Source organism: Salmo trutta, chromosome 4 (assembly GCF_901001165.1).
Source record: "Salmo trutta chromosome 4, fSalTru1.1, whole genome shotgun sequence".
In the NCBI taxonomy this organism is placed as follows: Eukaryota; Metazoa; Chordata; class Actinopteri; order Salmoniformes; family Salmonidae; genus Salmo; species Salmo trutta.
The window spans coordinates 24,630,939-24,649,785 of record NC_042960.1 but is presented as its reverse complement, the minus strand read 5'-3'; the positions used below and the strand labels follow the sequence as shown (position 1 = coordinate 24,649,785).

At 43.1% G+C, this 18,847-nt stretch overlaps 1 protein-coding gene and 1 non-coding gene across 2 annotated transcripts; both read left to right on the top strand.

Moving 5' to 3' along the window:
- Positions 1–1,296: 1,296 nt before the first annotated feature.
- On the top strand, positions 1,297–17,975 carry LOC115192113 (U1 small nuclear ribonucleoprotein 70 kDa). The gene is made up of 10 exons (XM_029750263.1): positions 1,297–1,500; positions 5,691–5,844; positions 5,962–6,024; positions 6,222–6,276; positions 6,360–6,424; positions 6,698–6,760; positions 6,895–6,976; positions 14,851–14,952; positions 15,178–15,280; positions 15,570–17,975. Exons 2-10 carry the CDS (start codon positions 5,698–5,700, stop codon positions 16,384–16,386), a joined length of 1,497 nt encoding a protein of 498 aa, XP_029606123.1. The 5' UTR covers positions 1,297–1,500; positions 5,691–5,697; the 3' UTR covers positions 16,387–17,975.
- Positions 5,545–5,623, top strand: LOC115193120 (small nucleolar RNA SNORD35). The gene has a single exon (XR_003878083.1). It is a non-coding gene; the product is annotated as a small nucleolar RNA SNORD35 (small nucleolar RNA).
- Positions 17,976–18,847: the final 872 nt, after the last annotated feature.

Below are 18,847 nucleotides of genomic sequence, written 5' to 3'. Positions count from 1 at the left end.
TGGAATCTTTGCTATCGTCAATTTATTCCAAGATCAGCATGCAGATGATGTAAGTTAGTGCTTCAGAGTCCCTGTGATAAGGTTAGCGATAAACTGAAGTCCAAACTGAACAGAACTACACTCTCTTCTACCATTGTCTTAAATATATTTAATGTTTCGTTGCAAAAGCTAAATTGTCGCAAGGGAACTTTTATTTATTTATTTTATTTCACCTTTATTTAACCCAGGTAACTCCACTGAAACGGAATTGGTGCTCGCTAGCTTTGCAAATTCAGCTATTTTTGGAAGCCAGCCAATATGAAACAAACTATTAAAATTACAAAAGGTTGCAGCATATGTTGTGTAAATGGTGAACTCATACAGCTGTCAACTCTTGTCATTTTAATGCGTTTCACATTTGCTAGCTACCTTTTAGATCGAAGCCCAAATAGAATGATAAAAGATAAGATGATAGAAGCCCATCTCCTATTGTAAATAACCTACACACTGTGTGTGTGTGTAGCCAGCCAGCCAGGTAGAAAAATGGCAGAAAAATAAAAGATGGACATCAGAGTATTTGTCAGTACACCAAAACGCAAAGTAAGAACCCTAGTAGCCTAATATCTCAAAGACTAGTTGATAAAATGTTCATAAGAAAGAAATGAAATTCTAATGGAAATGTTTCACAATGATGTCATTAGGCAGAGCAGGCAACAGATGACACACAGACAGCAGAGTAGGGGACAGATATGCAGGGACAGACTGGCAGAGACGGTGAGTCTCAGGTAAGTTTGTTGAGTCTTTGTTTGGCAACATTATGAAAGGTTCTCCATTTTTTTGACTTGTAAAATAGGAACATAATTGGAAAATGCCATGGATACCCCCACTCTCAACTTAAACTGGTGACTGAACTAAGATTTGTTAAAGGCAATGGTATTGCTGTTGTGATTAGTTGTGTAGTTTTGGGTACCGGTAGTTAGGAGTACGGCAAACACCTTATTTCTTTGGTTCCTCAATATACATTTACCATATTACAATGTAGGCTATGTGTTACAGCACTACTTTTGGTGTCCCCCTCAGGAATTGCTCTTTAGAAAATTTCATGTAATTGTCCCCTCCAAAGTTGATATCAGATTTTCGCCCCTGCTCCATACAGAAACTCCTTTCTAGATTGGCGAAACAACCAAAAATCGCACCTGCTGGAGGGAGACAGATTTTCCGTGGAGTTGGGCCTCTCTCTTCCCCTTCCTCTCTGTGGAAACCAGGTCTCACGTAAATTAGCCCGAAGCTTCGTGAAACATTAGATTAACTGTCGCGACAGTGTCGTCGCTTTACGTCGTCCCGCCATTTTAAGTTGAGGACAAATATTATTTTTCCTGGCAAGAAGCTAACCAAGCTGAAGCTCAAGTATATTCATCTGTGGGGAAACATCTTGCCTTGAACAATTAGAGTGCACGCTCTTATTCCACGTTGCCTAATTCTGGCTCTCTGAGTTTTAAAGGGATTGAATGAAGAGTTAAGGTGAGTGGGCCAGAAATGTGTTGTGTCCCTGAGTGGAGGCACGAGGCCTACGCTGGACAGTGGTTAGCGTTTTGGTAGATAACGTTACATATTCCAGTTTCGTTAACTAAACTTGTTAAAATGTACCACATTTGCACCATTTTAGGTATCTGGTCTTTCTGCAATTAACTAGCTTAAAGCTTTGGTGGATTGGCGAAGGTCCATTGTTTGACTGCGTTGTTAGCTAACGTTAGCCTCACTGAGGTGTCTAGTCGGAAGCCAGACTAATCTAATCATTGTATTGGTCACATACACATGCTTAGGAAATGTTATTGCGAGTGTAACAAAATGCTTGTTCTAAAGGCGCCCTTATCCGGAACAGTTGGTGCATATATTATGGAATTGTGTCACACAATTGTGTGGAATTGTTCGTTTTAGTCTTGAGAAAGGTGCAATTCGAAGGACTCTCCCCGCCCCCCTGCGCTATGTACACGCAGGAATTAATAGGATTCTTGAGAGAGGGGGGGCATCCCGTTAAAAAAATGTTTAGGCTGTTCGTGCGAACATTTGTTTTCCACAATACAAGCGGAAGTTCGGTGCCAAAGTCAACGCCCCTTCGTTGCTCATTGGGCAACAGTAGGGATTCTAAAAATTAACTGTTTGTTTAATTGCGGGTTATCATTGTGTGGTTTTCCAGCAGAGTAGACTCTTGTGTATTGCTGCCTTTTGCAGGTCAGTGTGGATTGCACATTTTGGTCACCGAGAAAATAGAATAAAAAGCGAATGGGAAACTTCAATTGCACCACTGTTTAACCGTACACCTATACACTCTCCCCAAAAACCGACCAACCCATCCCACTACTTTGACCCTAAACGATCCTACACCAGGCCTTCTCTCAACGTCCTGTAGATCTTATGCGTTAAAATCTTACACCCAAATATTTATCTGCTGCTGCAATTACCACGTATCTTCTGTGACATCTGCTCCATCAGTATTAGAGGTCGACCGATTTAATCGCAATGGCTGATTTTAATTAGGGCCGATTCAAGTTATAACAATCGGTAATCTGCATTTTTCAATCATGTCCGATATTGCACTTCACGAGGAGACTGCGTGGCAGGCTGACTACCTGTTATGCGAGTGCAGCAAGGAGCCAAGGTAAGTTGCTAGCTAGCATTAAACGTATCTTATAAATAACAATCAATAATCACTAGTTAACTACACATGGTTGATATTACAAGTTTATCTAGCTTGTCCTGCGTTGCATATACTTTGCCAAACGGGTGATTTAACAAGCGCATTTGCGAAAAAAGCACTGTCGTTGCACCAATGTGTACCTAAACATCAACGCCTCATCACAAGTATATATTTTTAAACCTGCATATTTAGTTAATATTGCCTTGCTAACATGAATTTCTTGTAACTAGGGAAATTGTGTCACTTTTCTTGCGTTCTGTGCATCAGAGTCAGGGTATATGCAACAGTTTGGGCCGCCTGGCTCGTTGCGAACTGTGTGGAGACCATTTCTTCCTAATTAAGATAGCCAACTTCGCCAAACGGGGGATGATATAACAAAAGCGCATTCATTTGCGAAAAAAGCGCAATCGTTGCACAACTGTACCTAACCATAAACATCAATGCCTTTTTTTAAATTAATACACAAGTGTATTTTTTTTTAAACCTGCATACATTAAAAGAAAGTCATGTTAGCAGGCAATATTAAACAAGGGAAATTGTGTCACTTCTCTTGCGTTCATTGCACGCAGAGTCAGGGTATATGCAACAGTTTGGACTGCCTGGCTTGTTGCGAGCTAATTTGCCAGAATTTTACATAATTATGACATAACATTGAAGGTTGTGCAATGTAACAGCAATATTTAGACATGGATGCCACCCGTTAGATAAAATGCGGAACGGTTCCGTTTTTCACTGAAAGAATAAACGTTTTATATTCGAAATGATAGTTTCCGGATTTGCCCATTATTAATGACGTAAGGCTCGTATTTCTGTGTTATTCTAATTAAGTCTATGATTTGATAGAGCAGTCTGACTGAGCGGTGGTAGGCAGCAGCAGGCTCATAAGCATTCATTCAAACAGCACTTTACTGCGTTTGCCAGCAGCCCTTCTCAATGCTTCAAGCATTGCGCTGTTTATGACTTCAAGCCTATCAACTCCCGAGATTAGACTGGCAATACTAAAGTGCCTATAAGAACATCCAATAGTCAAAGGTATATGAAATACAAATGGTATAGAGAGAAATAGTCCTATAATAACTACAACCTAAAATTTCTTAGCTGGGAATATTTAAGACTCATGTTAAAAGGAACCACCAGCTTTCATATGTTCTCATGTTCTGAGCAAGGAACTTAAACGTTAGCTTTTTTACATGGCACATATTGCACTTTTACTTTCTTCTCCAACACTTTGTTTTTGCATTATTTAAACCAAATTGAACATGTTTCACTTTTTATTTGAGACTAAATTGATTTTATTGATGTATTATATTTAGTTAAAATAAGTGTTCATTGTTCATTCATTATTGTTGTAATTGTCATTATTACAAATATATATTTAAAAAATCGTCCGATTTAATTTGTATTGGCTTTTTCGGTCCTCCAATAATCGGTATTGGCGTTGAAAAATCATAATCGGTCAACCTCTAATCAGCATAGTTGATCACCATGGCTATAAATGCAAGAAATCCAAACTTATTCAACTCAACATCTCTCGCGCTCTCTTCAGGCCTACTCACTCGGGGGCTCCCAGCTGACTCTCTCACCCTCGGGCTATCCTCTACTCTATTTGCTGCCTCAACATAGGATGCTTTTTGCTCCACTCGAACTCTAGCAATCTCAACCTGTCTCTCGGGGCACTTTTGATCCCCAGGTGCATGGGGACCCCCACAGTTGACACAGTGCTTTCTCTATCCTAACTGTACACTCCCTCTAACTATGCCCTCCTGTACATTTCTCATATTGTGCGATCTCCATTTTCCACACTGCTGCAACATGTCTAAATTGTAACTGACTTTAGTGGGCAAATGCTCCCCTTCGATGGCCACTGGCATGCTGGAGAAGTGTGCCCTTCATGGATCAATTTTCAACTGTACCGGGCAGATTGCAGACAGCGTATCGTGTGGGTGAGTGGTTCATCAACGTTGTGAACAGAGTGCCCCATGATAGCGGTAGGTTTATGGTACGGGCAGGCATTCGCTACGGACAACTAACACAATTGCATTTTATCGATGGCAAATTGAATGCACAGAGATACTGTGATGAGATCCTGAGGCCCATTGCCGAAACATGAAGTGATGGATGAATGGCACGACATGATAATGCACGGCCCCATGTCGCAAGGATCTGTACACAATTCCAGGAAGCTGAAAATGTCCCAGTTCTTCCATGGCCTGCATACCTACATGTCACCCGTTGATCATGTTTGGGATGCTCTGGATCGACGTGTACGACAGCGTGTTCCAGTTCCCGCCAATATCCAGCAACTTTGCACAGCCATTTGAGGAGTGGGACAATATTCCACAGGCCCCAATCAACAGCCTGATTAACTCAGTGATGGAAATGTTGCACTGCATGAGGCAAATGGTCACGCCAGATACTGACTGGTTTTCTGATCCACGCCCTTACTTTTTTGGGTGGTATCTCTAACAGCTACATCTGTATTTCCAGTTGTGAAATCCATAGATTACGTCCTAATGCTTTTATTTCAATTGACTGATTTCCTTAATATGAACTGTAACTAACTCAGTAAAATCTTAAGTTGTTGCGTTTTTATATTTGTGGTGTATCATCAGCCTAAAGCATTCACTATTCCTGCTAGCTAGCTAGCTAGCTAGCTAGCTCATGTTGACGAGTTAACGTTAAACTGACTTTCCGGCCTTAATTTTCCTTGAAGCGTCTAGGTAAGGGAAGATTTGAGCATTGTTTGGCAACATTGATCAGTTCTCGACACTAGCTTCGAAGCTAGTTCCACACATCAAAATAAGATGTTGCCTTACCTTGCTAGCGAAATGGAAATAATTTAGCTAGCTTTGCAGAAGAAATTGAGCTGCACATGGTTATCACAATGGTCTTCCAAGCCTTTGTGGCTCTGTCCACACTGCCTAATGACAACACTGATGCAACCAACTCCATGTCCGCATATTATTAGTTCCTATGTAGTTTGTAAACTAAACATGTATTTTTCTCGCTGCAGGTGAAAGATGACCCAGTTTTTACCCCCCAATCTGCTGGCCCTATTTGCGCCGCGGGACCCCATACCATTTCTGACCCAGTTGGAGAAGCTTCCCCATGAGAAACACCACAACCAGCCATACTGTGGCATCGCTCCCTTCATCAGGCACTTTGAGGTAAGGCAAACCTACCTAGCTGTTAGGCAATTACACTCATTAATGAGATGGATAGTTGTCTATTTGATTGAATGCCTAGCTTTTCTTAGCTTAACTTTTTTTTGACTGTTTTGATAGGATCCCAGAGATGCCCCTCCCCCTACTAGGGCAGAAACTCGTGATGAGAGGTTGGAGAGAAAGGTGAGACAATTGGAAGAGGTGTCACTTCCCTTTGGCCATTTCCTTTCACTTTTAGTCTCTGAAACCTCAATGCGTATCTGAATAAGATTGGATAAGTGGAAGTCTTCAGTAGGGTGTACTAGTACATGGCTTTAATGTACAGTAACCATTTGGGGTTTGAGTCTGAGGGGCCTAGCTAACCTGTTTCTGTTTTACAGAGGAGGGAGAAGATTGAGAGGAGGCAGACGGTTGTGGAGACAGAACTGAAGCTCTGTAAGTTGACATGAGCTTTTGTGACATTCATAGGATTTACTGAAAGTTGAAGTCAGGTTGTAATATTGGCTTCTGCCTTCTAGGGGATCCACACAATGACCCCAATGCTCAGGGGGATGCCTTCAAGACCCTGTTTGTGGCTCGTGTTGTAAGTGTGCATTATACAGGCTATCTTCCATGTTCCATGGCATCTTTACCTTCCATCCTGTTTTGGCCACTGATACTTAAACCGGGTAGTGATTAATAACAAATGAAGCACACATACACCACAATAAAATGAAAACCAAGCATCCACTTTCTGTCGAATGGTATGAATGCCAGAAGTGTGTTCTGAGGACAATTCTAAGACCAAGCTGCCAGTGAAGTTTACACCTTTTGTATTTGGCACATGTGATCGTTAACTGTGTTATCATTGCTGCAGAATTATGACACAACGGAATCCAAGCTTCGCCGTGAGTTTGAGGTCTACGGACCCATCAAACGGGTACGTTTTGTCTGTCTCCCAAACCACCCATTGGTTTTAAAATACAGCTTATTGGCCATTTGTTAGTGGCAGTTGGTCCTCTTGCCCCCCCCAGCTTGTTCAGCTAGCTTTTTTATAGTCGCTTTCTCTTCCAGATCTACATCGTCTACAACAAGCGATCAGGGAAGCCCAGAGGCTACGCCTTCATAGAGTACGAGCACGAGAGAGACATGCACTGTGAGTACCACGAGAGACCAACCCCCTCATAACCCACCTCATCTCAAATGGGAGTCTGAATGCTGGGAGGGTACGTAGGTGGGATAGTATTTGTTGAAGGACTCGTGTAAGTGAGAAATGACGAAGGACGCACCAGATGAATTTTGGGAGCTTACAAATGGTTTTAATTTCACTATAGCTTTAGAAGTTGTAGCAGTTGGTGTTGCTGACTATTAGTTAACATCAGCACCTTATACTCTTGCCAAGTGTACGAGGAAGCCTCTTGACTGCATATACTCCCTTTTTTATGGCTCAAACTGACTAGGCACCGTTTTTTTCCCTGTACTGCACTAGCAGCTTTTGCTGTCCTTGGTGCGATTTCCCATTGAAGGGCCAGGATGGGTGTTGGCTTTACATTTATCCATAGTCCTAGGCCCACTCTTAATATCTGCCAAAAATAAAATGTTCACACTGCTGAGCCACACTGAGCTGTTCTGCGCTGGTCTGATTATGCTGCGAGGACATGTTGAATGGAAAGTATCCAGAGTATGGTTTGGATTGGAACAATGGTATGAAAAGAGTCGGAGACAAGAACTAGCTGGCAAGTAGGCTTGGGCGGTATCCAGATTGTCATACTTTCATACCGACCTTGTCATACTGGGATATTCGGTAATACTGGCACTGAACACAAGCGGTGCTATTTTCAAAACCCACTGATACTCTAATCTGAAGGTTAGCATTGCTAACAAGTACATGTAAAATTCCATAGAGAATGCTAACAACCGCATTGTGAACATTTTGTACAGTTTGACCTAAACTATACAAGTAACTCAAATGCTACACAGTTTGCTGAATGCACAAAACCAATATATACCAACAAGGCTCTTGATCCAGGAGGGGATTCTCTGCTGTTACCAAGTGAAGGCTTGATTTTGGAAGAAGCTAACCACTTAGCTAGATGGCTAACTAGCTACTATATTAGCAAACCAAACACAGAGGAGTTAGCACATTTTAGACTTAACTTTTAGACTTACTGTAATTAGATCACCTGGCGCATGATGCACAACAGTGAATGACTCCCAAGGCTCCGGTCTCTTGTAGTTGTGTGCTTGTAAACAAACACCACATGACAGGGGACTACAGTAAGCTTCATAATGTGACGGGTGAAATTGAGAACTCAGTGTTTATCTCCTAACGTATTGTACAAGTTGATTGCAGGTTTTTCCATACTGTTGAAGCAATTTCTTTTAAGTTTGATAAATTTGAACATTAAGTAGCTACAAATGTTCAAATTTATCAAACTTCAAAGAAATTGTTTCAACAGTATGGAAAAACCATCCTTGTCTTTTTCCGAATACCCCGGTATACGGTATACCGCCCAAGCCTACTGGCAAGGGGGTTAAAAATATGGATCCACAGTCCATACAAGTTGAAGGTACAACTCTGAACACAAGGGTCACCAAAATCCATCCATCCTTTTTATTTTCTTTGAGTTTAGAATGGCTATGTTATTAATTAGGGGAAACAAGGTGCTGAGGGAGGTTTGTGTAATGTCTGTCTTGTGTTTGTGGCGCATGATGACCTCTTGACTAACTCAAGAAAGGGTTTCTGTACTGCACTTGTCTGAGTGAGTGCAGTTAGTCCAGCCATGGTACTTCTATGTGGCGGTGCCATTCGTGGGAAGATTTGGCCTATGTCTTGTATGTATAAACAACTTCTAAGCCTTGTTCTTCTGGTCACCTTGAATGCCTTTGCTTGCTTTAGGTTAGGCCTGTAATGGTTAGTGTTAAGTCATCTGTGGAACAGGTGGGTTCCCTGGTTGGACCACCAACGGTAAGCTACAGGTCACCAACAGGCTACTACCCCCCCCCCCCCCCCCCCAACTTGTCTGGTTAACTTGGGTACCCTCTCTGTGCTTTTGTGACACTAGGCCATTTCTATCAGCTCATATAAGTGGTCCTCCACCCTGGTCCTGGCGATCTACCATGCCCGCTGGTATTATTCTCATTTATTGAATTTAAACAAATTATCAGGCAGACTGGTGTTCCCGGTCTAAATTTGTCCTCTAAGATTGCTACTTACTGGCTACCTTCCAGGCCGACTACATTGCAGTCACTTGCCAGATTTCACATCACCTGGGTAGGTGTTTTACATATCAGCTAACCAAATTATATAAAATAAGAATCTGATGTCTGACTGCTAGTCAGTGGTGAGGCAAGTATCCGCACAGCGCGACTACAATGTAGCTGGCCTGAAACGCAGCCACTGATTAATTGCTGGAACACTTTGGGTCATGCACCCATGGTGCAATGAACAGGCAGGGAGTAGTGTTCCCTGGGACCAGGGTCGCCCACCCTTGGTATGATGTGACTCAGGTGAGGGTTGACTTGTGAGGGGATGTCCATGCTGGCTCTGCAGTGTATTAATTGTTTGTTGTTCTCATTGCCACTGCAGCCGCCTATCTGTGATGGCTATTGGCCAGAGCTGGCTTGCAGATGATGATGATGATGATGATTATGATACATCTACACCCTACTACCACAGCTCAGTATATGGTTGGTATGATGGGTTTGTATGATGGGTAAGCTTTCTTTCCACCCTCCATCCTCCTATTTAGGGAAGAAGAGCTACGTTCAATGGGCAAAGCACATTTTTTTGAAGCTGCTTAAATGTTGCTTCAACAATATTGACATTGATAAGACTGATCTGGTGCTTTGACCATTGAACGCACCCCCAGGCCATTAGTCAGTTAATGGGTGCCCTATGAGTTTTCCTTTTGTGTTAAAGCCACCTCAGATGTATCCATTTTAGCACTTGTACAATAGCCCAAAGTGCTTTTACTATTTGAGTATTTTAGTTGTCTGAAACAGCATTTTATCAAGTTGTCTCTTGCATAATCATTAAAAGGACAATATTTTGCATAACATTGCATCAAAAAGACCACACGCCCAAAACAAAATCCCCTAGCATTGTAAGTTAAGGTCCTTGTGTGCGTTGAGCTGGCTTTAATGGAATAGGGTTACGAAGGGACTCTACACACTTTTACAGCAAGGCACATACTTATGCGCACATGTAGCTTTGTCCCTACTATATAACTAGGCAAGAGCAGATGCCAACAAGAGCATAGCGGTAGCTCATTCAGACATGGCAGTCATCTCACCCCCAGATCTCTTTACCACAGCTGATAGCAAGGATCCGGTGTATTCAGCTAATAGAACCAGTCTAGTGAGGAAACATGTCACCACAGTTACTAGCCTACATTTATTCTAGCCTACACCAAACACATCCAATTTTCTCTAGATACATACCTTTCTGTTTCTTAAAAAAAAAAAAAAAATATATGCACCGTATGTGTGCTTGTATAGTAAGATTGTATTTAGGTCATGTTTTTGGGGTCGAGGTAAGGCCCTTTGAATAAAGTCCTCTCTGATTGGTTGAGAAGGTTATGGTTTGTGGTAAGACAAACCTGGATTGGTTAGGTTAGTGAGGGGTTGTGGTAAGGCCCCCTGGTAGTATAAACCTGTGAGGTGTCATTAAAGTACAGTGATGATTTGCTATGATCTAGATGGGGTTCTGGTAAGGCCCTCAGATTGGCTATAAAAGTGAGTGGTTCTGGTAAGGCCCTCTGATTGGATATAAAGAGGAAAGAGTCCTCTGTGCCGTTTCCCATTGGATCGTCTACCAGAGCAGACCAGTGTAGAGGCCAGGATGGGTCATCATGGATCTCGCCGAATTCTTCGGTCATAATAGACTGATCCCAAGACTGTCTGGGCCAAGGGAGTATATATTTGTGTCTATTCTGAGTTTGATTCAGAAGCTGCAGTCTATGTGGTGGTAAATCTGGCAGGAGCCTGCCATGTTGACTTGCAACTGGAAGCCCTATGCTCTGGGAGGTTCTGAGTCCGACACTGCGCTCGTGTCCAGGTAGTTGGTGGAAAAACAAACACAGCAGCCCATAAAGCCCCCCACTAAGGTATGTGAACATGGTCACATTTGCTCGTATCGAGATGACCCCTCCCCTATATCTCCCCCTCTAGACCAGTATTACAAGGTCAGAGGTTGTATGTAAGGCAACCTAATTTACTCAAGCCTCAATATAGTCTGAAGCACAACATGTATTGGGTAAGAAGATTGCAGCATTGCCATTCAAGGTCGTATACTCTGGCAATCAGTAAATATTCAGGAACTCAAACCAGTGTCACTGGTATTTTATTTCTCACTGAATTGTGGGGGGGCTAAGGACGTGCCTAAGATGTCAGCATTTGCAGTGCAGTATCCACCTGTGGTCTGTCACTAACCACGTTTCCATCCAGGTTTTATGTGAGTAAAGTCATACTGGATTAAAAGATCACGACAGTTGTGATGGAAACAGGAAATTTTGGTGCAATTTTATAAATGCTGACAGAATTTGTTAGTTTGGCATGGTGGGATCTTTCTGTGTCTGTAGAATTTAATTATCTGTGGAATAGCGGTGTAAATGCTTTTTGTGCAAAATATTGATTGTAATTATAATCTTATCAAAGTAAACTTGGAGTCAAGTGACTATGGTGTGTGTGTGGTCCTCCCATTACGACTTGGGGAAACCATGTAGTTTAATAGGCTACCGATTTTAAAATATGTGGTGAAAAGTGCACGGTGATAAGCTTGATTTTTCCTTTCCAATAAATATCAAGGGTCTTATGCTGGTGACATGATGATCGATTGTTTGACTGCCGTTTGACAAAATATTCTCATCCATTATTATCTTGTGTAGACTAGCCTATCCATACTGTATATGCAAGCTTTTGGCTAGAGCACACGCGCCAAGACCAGCGTAGGCACATTTGCTATTAAATGCAAGTTTGACAACTCATTTTTTTATACATCAGAACTTAAGCGAAAAAGTTGTGTGCACTACGTCATCACGCACAGATTTTTTTATTTTTATTTATTTTTTATCTGCAACAAGTCAGTTTGGTGGGAAAATTCGCATTTGATGTGAATTTGAGAATATTTGCATTCAAATCTGTCGCCAATTGGATGGAAACCTAGCTACTGGTTGAAAATCCCCAATTCCACCTATAAGTGGTTAGACGTGCTTTGGTAAGTGAGGTGGGTGTCTGATTTGACCCATGGTGACTCCTGTTCACTGTTCCTTCTGGGTAAGAGGTTGATGTGAAAATGCGCAAATACGTTTCTCATCAATTTGTGCGACCATGAATTACTGTCATCTGATTTTAATTTCAAGTGCGCAAGCATTTTTCACAACAGGCTCTCAAACGCACTCCACATCAAAGTACTGTCAACTGCTTGGACCACTTGTTTACATTTTATTCATTTAGCAGACACACTTATCCAGGGTCCCTGCTCATCTGCGTGAACGTGCCTTAGGCATGCTGCAAGGAGGCATGAGGACTGCAGATGTGGCCAGGGCAATAAATTGCAATGTCTGTACTGTGAGACGGCGCTACAGGGAGACAGGACGTACAGCTGATCGTCCTCGCAGTGGCAGACCACGTGTAACACCTGCACAGGATCAGTACATCCGGATGGCAACAACTGCCCGAGTTACACCAGGAACGCACAATCCCTCCATCAGTGCTCAGACTGTCCGAAATAGGCTGAGAGAGGCTGGACTGAGGGCTTGTAGGCCTGTTGTAAGGCAGGTCCTCACCAGACATCACCGGCAACAACGTCGCCTATGGGCACAAACCCACCGTCGCTGGACTAGACAGGACTGGCAAGAAGTGCTCTTTACTGACGTGTCGTGGTTTTGTCTCACCAAGGGTGATGGTCGGATTCGCTTTTATCGTCAAAGGAATGAGCGTTACACTGAGGCCTGTACTCTGGAGCGAGATCTATGTGGAGGGTCCGTCATGCTCTTGGGCGGTGTGTCACAGCATCGTTGCCTGCAATGACGACAAGCGCAGTCTAATCAACGCTGTGCTTAACAGGGAAGACATCCTCCTCCCTCATGTGGTACCCTTCCTGCAGGCTCATCCTGACATGACCCTCCAGCATGACAATGCCACCAGCCATACTGCTTGTTCTGTGTGATTTCCTGCAAGACAGGAATGTCGGTGTTCTGCCATGGACAGCGAAGAGCCCGGATCTCAACCCCATTGAGCACGTCTGGGACTTGTTGGATTGGAGGGTGAGGGATTGGACCATTTCCCCCCCAGAAATGTCCGGGAACTTGCAGGTGCCTTGGTGGAAGAGTGGGGTAACATTTCACAGCAAGAACTGGCAAATCTGGTGCAGTCCATGAAGAGGAGATGCACTGCAGTACTTAATGCACCTGGTGGCCACACCAGATCCCGACTTACTTTTGATTTTGACCCGCCCCTTTGTTCAGGGACACGTTATACCATTTTTGTTTGTCACGTGTATGTGGAATTTTGCTGTGAGGATTTTTCTTTTTGCTGAGTTTAATTGATTTTGAGAATTTTTGCTTGCTTCCTTAGATGTAATATTTTAGCTTAGTCGTGGGCCAACTCAAGGCTGTTGATTGGTCTAAACTCCTCAAGCTCAACTCTGGACCTTGGAAGCCTGTTCCCCCTTAATCAGAGACTGATTTAGACCTGGGACACCAGGTGTGCAATTACAAGGTAGAACAGAAAAGCAGCAGGCTTGAGACTGCGTAGGGTAACACGCTGACCAAACCGGACGCACGCATGTTGATTTTTTTTTTTTTTTTTTTGTACCCCCACACCAGACGTGATCAGGACACGGAGATTGAAATATCAAAACAAACTCTGAACCAATTATATTAATTTGGGACAGGTCGAAAAGCATTAAACATTTATGGCAATTTAGCTAGCTAGCTTGCTGCTGTTAGCTAATTTGTCCTGGGATATAAACATTGGGTTATTTTACCTGAAATGCTTAAGGTCCTCTACTCCGACAAATAATCCACAGATAAAACGGTAAACCGAATTCCTTTCATCTCTCCTCCTTCCTCAGGCTTCTTTTTTACTTCTTTGGACTTTATATGGAGGTTGGCAACCAACTTTACGGTGCGTTACTACAACCGATTGGCGTGTGGACGTCAGTTCATCTTTCAGGCATCCACGTGGGTACATGCTCCTAAAAACCAATGAGATGGGAGAGGCCGGACTTGCAGCGCGTTGAGCGTCAAATAGAATTTCTATTTAAGCGCCTGGCCACGCAGACGCTCGAGCAGTGTGGGTGAAATGATTGAATAACGTGTGTAAATTTATTTTGCAGTGCACGTGACGCGAGTGGTGTGGTCAGCATGTAAGAATTGCGTACCCTTGGTCTAAACTATAGCCGTTTTAGCTTCAAGGTAAAATGAGCCATGCAACAGTAAGCGGTTGACCCTCTTCAACAGTAGTGTGGTCACTACTGGACCTTAGTAAGACTTAAATTATTTTAAAGCAGAGTTTCACTTTTTCGGTCTCTGGTGCTCCACAGAAACCACACATGAACAGAGCAATCATTATATGCCTAACTTTAATGTTTTGTTTGAACATATTATATGACACACTTGATATAATAAAATCTAAGGTTTGAGATTTTAATAATAAATGCTTTAAATGGCAGTTTTGTCAACCTTATCTGCTATACCGGCTCACTTGTGATTTGAGGCTAGAATTAATTTCTTTATTTTATCCCTCTAGCATTTCAAAATAAAGATTTACTGAAGTAAAGTGTTTGCACAACAAAATACATAAACTGTGGTACATCTTCAAAAAAGAGATGTGCAGGTAAATGCAGCATTTAGTGGTGGAAAAAGGTCTACTACTACATGGTCTGTCTGCCCAGAGAGCAGCCCCACACTACCTCACCTGCTCCTGGTCAGTATATTCATGCACTCTTTGTTAAACTTACCTTTAAAACCGCAGAGCTACAACTTACCCTTCTCTACCTTTTTCTCATCACCCCCCTCCCCCCAGCTGCCTACAAGCATGCAGACGGGAAGAAGATCGACGGAAGGAGAGTGCTGGTGGATGTGGAGAGAGGCCGCACTGTGAAGGGATGGCATCCCCGCAGGCTAGGTGAGGAACTGCACATGATCTCTGACGGCGCAAAATTGTCCATACTACCGTCATGCCACTTTAAAATCTTAACACTGAATTCACTGAGCGTTTTGGAAAGGATGATTCTCACATTGGCATTGGTCATTTATGAATCCCTTTTAATATTTTGTCAGTTTTAAATGCTTTCATTTCCTGTCTATGATTTCTGTATCACAATGAGCCCTGTTTTCTGTCCCCAACCAGGCGGTGGTCTTGGTGGGACAAGGAGAGGCGGGGCTGACGTCAACATCAAGCACTCTGGAAGAGACGACACCTCACGTTATGATGACCACCCCCCAATTGGAGGGTGAGTACCTACACTGGGCCCTTGGGGTGGTCTGCTAAGGGAGGGTTGTCACCCTATTTTAAATAGGCCCTACCCATTAGACCTGAAAGAATTGGATAATCTGAAGGCAAGATGGATTTATTACCATATTCCTTAGTTACATCTATCCAATTATTTTAGATCTGTGCGGGTGTTGAGGGTATGGGCTAGCGGTAGATTTGGGATTGAACATTTTGTTGTTTGGCTGACTTGATATTTTCTGTATAGAGGTTTGACAGTTGACTTATTTTTGCCCTTCTCTTCACCTCAGGGAACGTGAGCGCGAACGTGGACCTGAGCCCAGAGGGGAACGCAGAGAGCGCAGCCGTGAGCGTGAACGGGGGGGGGAGAAAGAGCGCGGTGGCGAGAGACGGAGGTCCCGGTCCCGGGAAAGACGCAGGCGCAGCTCCCGCTCCAGGGAGAGGGGCGACAGGGGTCTGGGCCAGGCAGGGCCTGGAGAGGAGAGCGTAGTGGGTGGCAGGAGGAGAGACCGAGAGAGGGAGCGGGGGGGAGGAGGGCCAGGGGGAGACAGTCATAGCAGGGAGAGGAGCAGAGACAAAGGTGAAAGGAAGAGGAGGAGCCGCAGCCGAGAGCGCAAGCGAGACCGGGAGAGGGTCAAGGGTGGTGAGGGGGATGAGGGCTTGGGGCTAGGAGATGGTATGATGGGGGAGGGAGGAGAGAGGATGCCTGAAGAGCCTAGTGTGGGTGAGGAAGTGGGAGAGGAGCGTGGTGGGAGGGAGCGGGACAGAGACAGGGAGCGGGACCGTGACCGGAGGCGCAGCCACAGGGACAAGGACCGGGAGAGGGACCGGGAGAGGCACAGGGGGGACAGGGAGAAAGACAGGGAGCATAAGAGAGATAGGGAGCGGGGTAGCGGGGAGCGCAGGGAGGACCGGCATGGCTCTCTCCTGCTCCCCTCGGCCGAGCAGGAAGACGTGGGTAATGGGGAGGAGGGCGACGCGCCGGCCCAGCCAGAGGAGAATAGCCAGGATGGGTTGACGATGGACCAAGAGTCGGTGCAATCGGGGGAGGGTTACGTTTCCAATGAGAATGGCTACAAGATGGAGACCCAGGCAGACGAATATTAGAGGGGCTTTGCCATCTTTACTAATTTCCTTTTTTTTTAAATTTTTTTTTATATACAACACAAACCCACATACCCCTTCCCTGTTAGTGTGAAGGATATTGTAATGAGCTGCTGCCCTGTTAGAAACCACAACGGAGCAGTGTAGGCATAAGAAACAAACTGTCCGTTTTATGGGTTAAGTAGGGTTTTGTTTCTTCTGTATTTGAACCCCCAGGACTAGGTCCACACCACAATTATTTCAAACCCGCCCCTCGGTAACAAACTGAGAACGGTGCTCACTATCCCTTAACATTCACGCTCTCCCCCAACCGGAATTTTAATCTGACATTCTGCTCTGTCAAGTACTTGTCTGATTACAATCCCTTTACGAGCGAGGCAGAGATGGCGTAGTTAGGGTGAAATATATGTTTCTCTTTTTCTTAATCTCTGTTGGTGTATTTTTCTTTATTCAACCAGGGTTGTTTTTGGGGGGTAGTTATTGGGGTTAAGTTTTGTTTTTATTTAACATTTCCCCCCATGTGAGTTGTATGAATCCATGATCTCACAAAAGCAGTACAATAATCTAATGTTAGATTTTTTTTTCTTCTCCATAATTTTGGAGCCTTCATGTACCTTTTTTTACTTTAAAGTACAACCCTGAGAACGTCTTACTCAACTGTCTGGACACATACGTCTACCCTCAAGAAAATGTACACCAACAGCTAGGTTTCCATTCAATTGGCGACAGATTTTCATGCACATATTCTTGAATCTGCATAAAAACATTATGCGCATGTTTCCATCCTATTGACTTGTTGCAAATAAAAGCATTTTGTGGTTAAATTCCCATGTATCAAAAATGAAAAGCTAGTTAAATGGGTTTCATCACATTATCAACTCCACTGATTGCATTATAGCGAGTGGGCTCACTTTGGTATTGGCATGTGTGCTCTAACCAATAGCACGATCTGCGTGCTGTTGGCTGGAGCGCACATATAGCCTACATGATGACATCATATGGACAAAATAGTGCTTATTTTCTTCACAGCCAAGCATAGATTATCATATCACCAGACGAAGACCCTAGATATTTATTGGAAAGTAGCATGAAGCTAAAATTACCTTGCACTTTCACCACCCTGTGAAGTTCATCATTTATTTCATCTGTAGTTTAATGAACAGCATGCTTTCCCGACTAGGTGTAGTGGGAGGACCACATGACTCCAAGTTTACTTCAATATGATGGTTATTGTATCAATATTTGCTCATAAAAGCGTTTCCACTGACGTTCCTCTAATTCATTTTACTGACAAGATTCCACTTTGTCTAGTGTATTTTTGTTTTGTTGACATTTGGATAATATACCCCAAAAATGTCTAAGGTCTGTCATTACTTTTGTATCTGTATGTTACTCACATAAAACTTGGCTTGAAACCAGGTTATTGAAAATGGGGTGGGAGGGGGAGTAAGGAAATGTGTTGCAAAGTGCATGTACAAGAGTTGGCAAATATTGCTCATTTTTATTCTGTAAAGCAAGACTGAGGAACCCTCTGAATGAAATTGTTCTGATTCTCATGAAATAAAGTTTTTGTTTTTTTGTTGAAACATTCAGTCAGTGTCATCCTGTTCAGTAATCTAAATGACCAGGTTCATCATTGGTTGGCATCCAACGTTATGGTGCATTACCGCCACCTACTGTACTGGAGTGTGGGCCAGCAACTGGGAGAAACTAAATCAATCATACCTTGTGACCAATTTCACACCATTCAATTGAAATACATCGTAAACATGAAAAAGTTGCTAATGTAAACATGATTTTTTTGAGGAAGAGTGAAATAATGGATGTTGAAATCAAAAACCAAACGATTTGAAGCAAAATGTATAGAATTGTAAACTATATCAAAAGCAAAACCCCAAAACTTGCAAAGACAATTTTAAAGCGAGAGCAAAAACTTTAAATTACTGAAAAACGTATTTGAAAACCAATGCAAAAATAGTTTTCAGTTCAAGTTCCCCAACAACCAATCATATTGAATCCATTCTCACTATGCTCTTGGCTGCTATTACTACCTTTTGGTTATGCTACTCGTCTTGGCTCCCGATTTCTTTGCTTTCACTGACTTTAAAAAAAATTTATTGTGAGTTTTGGCTTTTTGTTGTTGTGAAAGGCAGGGTTTAAAGGGAGGTGTAGACAATGAGTCTCCATTGGTCCACTAATTTTAGGGATGGTTTACCTTAACCTAATCAATGAACATGAGTTTATTTATTTTTTGGGCTACTTAACTAGATGGTCTGACGTCACCACTACACGCCAAATCTTTCCCTCTGTGGCCGCATGTTCTGAAAATGGCGAACCACTTACTAACAGCTGCGCCGAACTTTGGGCAACAGGTAATTCATATGTTTACCTAAGGAGGTACATGGTTTGTTATTAAATGTATTAGACATGCTTCTCATATCTATACATTATTGACTCGTGACTG

Excerpts from the sequence above, each read along its gene's own strand:
- LOC115192113 (XM_029750263.1), top strand. The coding sequence starts at position 5,698 with ATGACCCAGTTTTTACCCCCCAATCTGCTGGCCCTATTTGCGCCGCGG. Across the intron at positions 5,845-5,961 it reads CCTTCATCAGGCACTTTGAG|GATCCCAGAGATGCCCCTCC; the intron begins GTAAGGCAAACC and ends CTGTTTTGATAG. Across the intron at positions 6,761-6,894 it reads TCTACGGACCCATCAAACGG|ATCTACATCGTCTACAACAA; the intron begins GTACGTTTTGTC and ends TTTCTCTTCCAG.